This window comes from Amphiura filiformis, chromosome 12, assembly GCF_039555335.1.
Source record: "Amphiura filiformis chromosome 12, Afil_fr2py, whole genome shotgun sequence".
Lineage (NCBI taxonomy): Eukaryota > Metazoa > Echinodermata > Ophiuroidea > Amphilepidida > Amphiuridae > Amphiura > Amphiura filiformis.
The window spans coordinates 8622753-8631939 of NC_092639.1; the positions used below are offsets into that span (position 1 = coordinate 8622753).

Consider the following 9187-nt stretch of genomic DNA (forward strand, 5'->3'; position numbering starts at 1 on the left):
TATAGTGTTGGTAAAAATACACATTTTGGTGCTTGTTTGACCTTCATACCACTTTCCCTTCCGGAGATATGGTATATTTCCGTTTGGGAAATCTTAGGAACTTCGAAATCTGAACTTAAAATGAATATAACATTTTTGGAAAATAATTTCTTAATGTATAATAGTAGCCTTGAATGTTCTTTAACTATTAAAACCAAAAGGAACTATTTTGGGGTCACTATGTTTGAATAAATTCATTGTAATTAAGGAAAGCTGTAGCTTCGGATATGCTCGAAAACTTCATTTTCCCGGATTTAATTAAAAATTCATAATCAAAAAAGTAAATGAGATAATTCATTTTTTCTTTTTGATTTTGAAAGCATTAGTCAAGTTATATAAAGTAGTGCAAACAAATGGGCTCAAATTTGATTGCAAAGGTGGTTTCTAGGAAAGGGGTAAATGTATTTTGTCGCAAAAGCCCTTACATCCACAAAAGACGCGATATTAAAGAAATAATAAAATAAATAGGAAGGCTTAAAAATTGTACCAAAACTATTCTTTTAGTTTCTATTCATCAACACTATATCCGAACCCAAATTGAATTAAATCGAACAAGTAATACTTGCACAATTAAAAAAAGCTGTTTTTCTCAAAAAGTCAAAAGTGGATGTAAGGGGTTTTGAAACAAAGCTCTTCATATGATACCCTAATGTTTGTATGAGGAAATAATTCAGTAACGCAATTGTCAAAAATTCCTCTGGCCTCCATGGACCAGATTGTGTCACATTCAAGAACATTTTTGTGTTTGCTGGGATAGGCAAAAAAAAAGTTTGACTTGGAAACATTTGGGCAGAAAGCTGTGTCCTATGCTTTTTTTTGTAGGGGGAACCTATGCACTATGCAGAATTTCAATTTTTATTGCATTTTTGGCCCACTTTTCTCCTTTCTGTTTGTTGCCACTTCGCAGCCAAATAGGTTTTTCGGGTTTTTTTGCAACTAAAAAAAAAAAAAAGAAGCTCTGGTATAGGGTTGCAACAAATCCAATTTCACTTAACAGGTCTCGATACAAACATTTTGTTTGCCTTATCACATGATACAACTTACTGCATCAAAGTTGCCAAATTTGCTAGCCTGTTTCACAGTGCTACACCTGATCAACACAATACGGAAATTAATTTTAAAAGGCCATTTTAGGCACACTTTTGTTTAAAAGTGTATGATTGTCAATGAATCTTGTCCAAATTTTTTTTATTTTCAAAAATATTCATAATTTATTTTTGTAGCAAAATTGGTTGAAGAAGTCTAGAATTATTATTTTTAGATCAAGCTCAGAAGTCCCTCACAATTACAAAATTGTGATGGCCATTTTTAAGTCCTTGGAAAATAGTTCAAAGTAGTCTATTTCAAATTGGGCTACCAAATTGCAGTTTTGGCAATCAGATGATGCACACAACACTGAACAGAAACAACTCGCAAAGCAAGTAACATCATGCATTGAACTGGAAGAAGTAAAACTTGCCATTTCAAAGAGCATGGTTTTCCTTAATATTGAGAATTTTGTTCTGACTTGGGGTGGGGTGAGCACATGTTGGGTGGGGGAGTGCTGCCACTGCTTGACTGTATCAACACCATGTGAACTTAGTGTAGCACATAGATCCTTTATTTTAGGATACATATGATAAAAACTGCATGATATCATTTTGGTGATGTGTAATGATTTGCTATGTGTAATAAAGAGACAATTGCCCTGTTAATTAATTGTGGTCCTTCAGTATTATTATATGCAGCTAGCTGTACAATACACAAAAACATACCAACAAGTAATTACCCCCCCCCCATTAATGAAAGACCATTACTCCAAAATGGTTTATCTTATGCCAAATTTGGCAAATTTTTTGTAAAATTTGTTTCTGCATATTATGACACCTCATTTATCCCAATATTAAAGTCACAGCATATATATATATTTAAACAAAAGTAACCCAAGATTTGAAAGTTGCCTTTTATTCAGTATCCATTGAAGGAAATCTGTTAAGCTCTCATTGAATTATTCTTTTTGTTTCATACATTTAAAGGAGATCAAAACATGATAATCAATAACATTTGTCATTATTCACATCAGTGGTCATTATTCATTTCATGTCCAATTGAAGCATTAAGATTTCTATATTTTTTTGTGACCAACAAGGTCCTAAATGGCCTACAATTACAAGTTGTCCTTTCAGTGGCAAAGTTAGACTCAACATTTCCTGGTGTCACAGAAAATATTCAACTTGCCATGTTTCAATAATATGATTAAAAAACAAACAATGACCACCCATGCAAATAATGACACTTTTATTGTTTTGACCGCTTCCAAATTCACAAAACAAGAAGAATAATCCAAGGAGAGCCGAAAACATTTTCTTCAATGGATACTGAATACAGGCCAATAGGATTTTACTGCAACTTTCAAATCTTGGGTTACTTTTACTGTCATTTAAATGTACGCTGCGACTTCAATGTTGTAGGCCATTGCAACAAATGAGGTGTCGTAATGCACAGAAATAAATTATGCTTCAAATGCATATCCCAAATATGGCATAAGATAACCGTTTTTGAGTAACAGTCTTTCATTAAGGGGGGTTATTACTGTGTGTTTAGATGTGCAACATTTACTACAATGTCACAATAGTAAAGTTCTGAAATAAAGTAATTTTGCTCATGTGGTTATTTATGAATGGTAGTTAGTGTTTTTAAAGTTGGCATTCCTACCAATGGATTGGCCTCAATAACTTTGAGTTCATATTTCCTGTGAGTTTATACATTTTGCTTGTATTTTCCAACACTTTTAGTGATAATTTTGTTATAGAAATAGCAAATACCGAGGGTTGACAAACGGAAGGCCTTAACTCACATTTGGCCATTTTGAGATTTTGGTACCAAAATAATCTGTAATACCCACAGATTCTTAAAATCATAAGCCGTAAATCAATTCAACTTCCTATTGCATCTATAGCACAATAATACTTGGTCACATTTCAATGCAAAATATTATTTTTACTCATTTTTCTCAAAAAGGCACTTTTTGAGTTAAGGCCTTCTGTTTGTCAACCCTCGATATCATGGATTTTTTTCATAAATAAATGCCCAGGATAAATGCATGTCACTTTGTTGCTTGAGAAATTGTACGAAATAATGCACTTGTACTGAGATGCCTCTAACACAGGGTCTATGCTTCTAATGAGATGCATCAACACATCAGTACAAGTCAAGTGGAAGTTCATTATTTTGTACAATTTTTCGAGCAACAAGTGATATGCATTTATTAACCTATTGAACTAATAATAGGCGGCACTCGTAACATCGAGCTGGGCACAGCACTTAACGCGAACTGCTTGACTGATGCATGCTTTGTGAATTCATGCTGGCATAGGATGGAAATTTATTTATGCATGCAGTAACAACAAAATTCTTGCCTATTACAAGCTGAACATAAATAGTATATGAAGGAATAAGTTTGCACCTCTTGTGAAAATTGAAAATTAAGACACATCTTCTCTTGCTATATAATTTAATAACATCTCTGTCTGCCCCCACTTGACCGCCTGCCTCCATCTCCACTCATGCAAAATTTGCACTGGTTGCCCGTCAGAGAGGATTCAATTTAATATACACATGTATTTCTGCAAATGCATTCACAATAAGGTACCACAGTATCTGAATGAAACGGAAACCCTCCGGACCTACATGTAGGCCTACTATTCAGTCAGCAAATCATGCTTCATTTCTTCTTGTTCAATATGCCAAAAATTGCAATAGGGACAAATCATACACTTTTGCAGGTCCAGTTTTGTAGAACAAACAACATCTACCTGTTGTATTAAATATTTTATTCAAACGGTTTCCCACTACCATCAAACCCAACATCAATCGGCATTGAAAACCAGTGGATGCCAGTCACAGGCCACCAACCTCCACAAAATAAGTCATGAGAACTTTGTTAAATTTTACTTTGTCAATATAAAATATTACAGGTGATTACTTATTTCGACAACATAATGTATCCAAAATAGTGTCACTATAAATGGCCTTCAGCACCCTGCATCTGGGCTGAGTATACCAAAGGCTTTTTGCACAGGAAACCCCGGGTTACCTTTAGTATACATTCTAACAGTTTCTCCAATTTGTTCCATTTTCAAGTCCATTGTCAATATCCTGGTGAAGGAAGGATTTCTTAGTGGTGCATCAATGAATACTTTCTGATTAGGAATGCTGCTCAGTAGAGTCAATAGCAACATCTGAGCAATGCTAACATTTTCTGTGAGTAGTGGAGCGATGCGATGAGTGATTGGGTTGTGAAGTGGATGGATGACTCCGTATCCCATGACTCTCTCATCATCTGTACATAACATAATTATAAACATTGTATCAATGGGTTAGTTTGTAATGTCAAACAATAACAAAATGTATTAACTCGGGTCAAATCTACGGGGGTTCATTTCTGCACATCATACTGGAATTTAAAAAAATGATGGTTTTCAATCACGGTTTCACAAAAATCCAAAAAATAATGTTTCACATTATATATTTACTATGTGTAGTGTTCACTACCCATATCTTCTGATGACCTATCTGGGACCGCCGTCCCTATTTTTAAATGTTGGATTCTGATGCATATTTCGCAAGTGATGTCAAAATTCATGCACCCGCTAATTTTCTGGGACACCCTTTAGACTTTAATTAAACCAACTGGAAGAAGTGCTAAAAGTATCACCACTAGTGAACTCAAACTTGGTAGCAAGTTGGGTGGGGGACTTACAGTGACTCAAAGGACTTGAGGTCAAGAGTCATTGTGGGGTCGAATGAGGTCAATATGCAAAAATACTGAAATCTAATACTGTCACCTGGCCGTAATAGATCATTATCAACGTTGATCGAAATACTTGTGGGAAAATTGATATTTATATTATTATTCATTGACAACCTGGCTCCATAAGAAATTTCGGGCAACTTCGACTGCTCCAAAATGGGCCCACCCTTCCTTAATAGCACTTAATGGAAAGGTTAGTAGGATGTGCAGCATAGCTTTAGCTAGAGACCCGTCTGGCTGTCATTTGGACCAAAAAAGCCTTTTGAGATATTGAATGTTACAAAGCACGGCTAGGAGCCTCTAAATGTCTGTAAAAAGGTTACAAATCACTGTTAATATGTTAGGAGCCTCTAAATATCTATAAAAGGGCACTTTATGATGAGTTTTCGCATTTGTTTAAGCTTGTTTACTTCCTGGTTTGGTGAACAGCCGGATTTCAGCCGTTGGCGGCGCTCTTCCAGAATCCCAGACTGGGTTGTCCTGCTTTCAAATCCTGGCTAATGCCCTGATGTGCAGCATATCCGGGTGGTAAGCAACTGTTCAGCATTCACGCAGGCGGGAATGGAGTTTTGAAGAAAAAATCTGACAAAAAATGTTGTGTTCCCTCTCTCGCATCCGCTAAAATTTTTCGGATTCCCACCTTGTTTTTACAATTTTCCCCATTTAAAACTGAACATTCCCCCTCATGGTTTAACACTAACACCCAACCCTGCTTATTGATATCAGAAGTTAAAGAAGATACGAAAAAGGAGAGAAGATGAACAAAGAAGTCACTTGGCACCCCCGGGATTCGAACCTTAGACCCCCCGGGCCCCCACATGCCAAGCACACAATCACTGACCGGTAGCTACACGGGTAACACTGCCTGGGCAGCAATTCCGTGAGCATTTAATACTTGGGGTGATTGCATCATCGCAGACCCTGGGATTCATGCATGCGCAGTGGTTTTCATTGTGGTATTTTGTGGTTTTTTATGGTGTTGGGGTTAAATAAAATATTCAGGTTCCCCCCTCAAGACCCAAAAAAAAATTCCCCCCTCAAAATGCCCATTCCCCCTTGTAAGTATTGAACTGTGCTCTTTTGCAAAAATGTCAACGGAATGGTTTTGTCACTTTTTCAAAAAAATTCCCAAGCATAACCCCCCCTTTTTTTTTGGTTGGGAGAAATTTCTACCTCTGAGACATTAAAACCCATATACTGATTTGAGTGACAAAGGACGCATCTTGCTCGATTGCATCACATAATAATCCTTACCTTCTAACGCTGCATATCCTGTTGAGGGCGCTTTACACCAACCCAACACCAATGGCACCTTGTGAATTCCACTTGTACTTGTATCATAATCCACCACCTTTCCCATAGCCATTCCTTGCAGAGGTCTTATTGCTTTATTCACAAGAATTTCAGGTGGTAAGTTAACTCCTACACCTTGGAAACGTCCAGTTTTCCATTCTTCCTTGAAACCCAAGTCTTGGCACTTCTGGACATCATCCACAGCAACTTCAATACCAATATTTCTGTCTCCCAGATGCTCAATAGCTTTTTCCCAAAGTTTTTCTTCAAAACCTTTGTTTTGAAACTTCTCAGTCACATGGTAGAAACCAATAAAACCTAGCTCGTCAGTTAAACGAATAGCCCCAATCGTACCTACTATTTCTCCTTGATCATTGACACCCAAGAAATAGCCATCTTTATCCAAACCATGGATTACTTGTAAATCAGCATTTCTAAGTCTGGCACCATCGGCTGTTTGACTGATGGCTAGAGCAGGTGATTCTTTAGCATGCATTTGTCGTATTTTTGGGGCTGGTGTTGCTGTGGAACTGCATCGGATAATATTCTGGTGGAGCAATTTTCCTGAAAACCGCAATCTAGAAATCATGTGCTGCAACATATTGATTGATGAAGTCATCTAGCTCTGAAAATGAAGACAAGCAAACAACAAGAAATTTGTATAGCTTGAAAGATTTTAGCAAGACTACTTTGGGCCTACGTACGTGGGCATTGGTCAGTGTTAGGTTGGGCAAACACACATGGCCAGTTGGTCAATGCTGGTCCAATGTTGGCATTCCTAAAAAATGCAAAATGATTGAATTTTATTCTACATTGATATTAGGCAGAGTATCGACTCTGACGAGTATCGACTCTGACGAGTATCGACTCTGACAAGTATAAATGTAAAGCATTAAAGCAGAAAAATTTAGCTGCAATGAAATCAAATACTTGCTGTTTATGCATAATTAGGGGAGATTGGGGTTAGTTGGAACGCGGGGTAAGTTGAAACATTGTATTTTTTTCTGACACAAAAAATTAATTTGGTAAAATACTGGCACCTAGTAATAGGTATTAGTAAGGGTCATCCACCAAATTAGCAACAGCACTGATGCCCCACCAGTGTTGGCTTGGGAAAGGAATATCTTGTTTTTTGTTTTATTGACTAATTTTTATACCCCTCAGAAAAGATGCATTATCTCCATGTTGTTTGAAGACTCAGGCGATGATTTTTTGAGTATCATAAGCACTAGTAGTAAGTCCCAGAATAATGTTAAATAAAAGTTTTATTGTATTTCTTATTTTGTGTAATGAACTTTGAAATGTAAAAATAGGCATCGGGGTTAGTTGAAACTTTTGAGGTGGGGTTAGTTGACACGTGAAAATCGCATAGAAAAATATGGTTAAAAATTTGACTTTTAAAAAATTTGTAACATGTTTACCATTTCTTCAATATTGCTTATTCATTTTTTCACACTGATTGTATGTTAAAGGGTGCCTTCAAGGGAAGTATAACCCTAACAACACAATAATAATTATTTTGAAATTTTTACAAGCCGTATTTCAACTAACCCCAAACCTCAAATTTTCAAATTGGATTATATGAATAATCATAAGCAGGTCCAATAAAGTTTAAGGCTGTATTTGTAGCATGTATGTATATGTTTATACTGATATGGTTAGTGTTTCTTGAAAGTAATCGGTTTGCGTTAAAAAGACGATTTTGTGACAAATGTTTCAACTATCCCCCATCTCCCCTATAGAAGATATATGAAAAATAATACTCAGCTGCCATATCTTCAACTTTATTTCCATATAAATCAAAACAGACAAATACTTATTAAAAATATTTGACTGCAAAGAAACATTTATGGACGGAATGATTGAAAGGTCAAGCAGGTCTGCATTGACCACCCCCTTGTCCTTGATAAGACAGAAAAGACTTTTTCATCCAGACCCATGTCTGGAAATAAAATGATCTCCCATCGCTTTTTACCGAAGCCCGAAGTTAGATCATTCAAAAGTCAATAGTCTGCTCATCCACCTCTTCCAAGCTGAGCGTTGTTCAATTAGGAGCAGATCAGCATTTTATATCAAAATCAAGAGATCAAGATGTACTATTCTGTTGGTCGGACATCCGGGGATGAACCGGCTGACAATAGCGCTAGTCCTGCCAGCAAGACTTCAGTCTTTATCATAATGACATCTACGGACCTAGGCTACGGTATGCCGAGTTACAGTTACTGGAACTAACAATAGCACTGGAGTGAAAACAGCATTCGCATTCATTCACTGAACTCTGCTGGAGTGTATCACAAGCTATCAAACTATTGTGCCAGGTTCGACTCTCTGCAAATAAAAATATGCGATAAGTTGTTTTCACTCCAATGTATGAATGGATGTGACGTGGCCCCGACCAAGAGAATAGCCAAAATTCTATAGCTTGTGACATGCAGCGTCAAAGAATTGAGTGTGACAGGGCTGCTGAATTTTGATATTGAGATTACGAACTGAGTTTATTTCATCTATTAAACCACTGATTGGCTTCAAACATGTTTTAATTTTAAGAAATATATTTCATTCAATCACGATTAAGTTTATTCCTTACCAAAATTATGATAAACGTTGTTTAAAAATCATATAAATCACACATTCCGTGGGCTAGAAATCTATGTTCGTCCGTTTCTATCACGCATGCGCTTAATCCTGGGATGCGACAGCCTGTGGGACAATTAGTCATTCGGGGCGCTCACCACTATACACGTCCAAGAACAGTATAAAGTAAAAGTTTTTTTCCCCATAGCTCCCATGTGATATGAAGTATTTAATGTAAATTTTGGGTTTTTGAAACAAATTGAGACTTAAAGGTGGATTTCGTGATCCTAGCATGGCATCCTCTTTTTATGACATTTCTCAGTAGATATCCACGAAAAAAGCTTATTCCCAAAATTTCAGTTGATTCCGATTTTGCGTTTGCGAATTAGGCCACTGTTGTAATTTCGTTCTGGTATACATTTTAGAACGAAATTCAAATTTGACGATATTTTTCCTAAACGAACTAATCTGCAATTAATTTTTGGTATA

At 36.5% G+C, this 9187-nt stretch overlaps 1 protein-coding gene across 1 annotated transcript; it reads right to left on the bottom strand.

The window, feature by feature from the left end:
- Nucleotides 1-1814: 1814 nt before the first annotated feature.
- LOC140165742 (uncharacterized) lies at nt 1815-8855 on the bottom strand. The gene is made up of 3 exons (XM_072189060.1): nt 8712-8855; nt 6086-6749; nt 1815-4360 (listed from the first exon to the last, which is right to left on the bottom strand). Exons 2-3 carry the CDS (start codon nt 6741-6743, stop codon nt 4053-4055), a joined length of 966 nt encoding a protein of 321 aa, XP_072045161.1. The 5' UTR covers nt 6744-6749; nt 8712-8855; the 3' UTR covers nt 1815-4052.
- Between the last annotated feature and the right edge of the window lie 332 nt (nt 8856-9187).

Bases quoted from the DNA above. Each gene is read 5' to 3' on its own strand.
- LOC140165742 (XM_072189060.1), bottom strand. From the start codon at position 6,743: ATGACTTCATCAATCAATATGTTGCAGCACATGATTTCTAGATTGCGG. The intron at 4,361-6,085 runs GTAAGGATTATT...TGTTATGTACAG, and splicing joins AGGATATGCAGCGTTAGAAG to ATGATGAGAGAGTCATGGGA.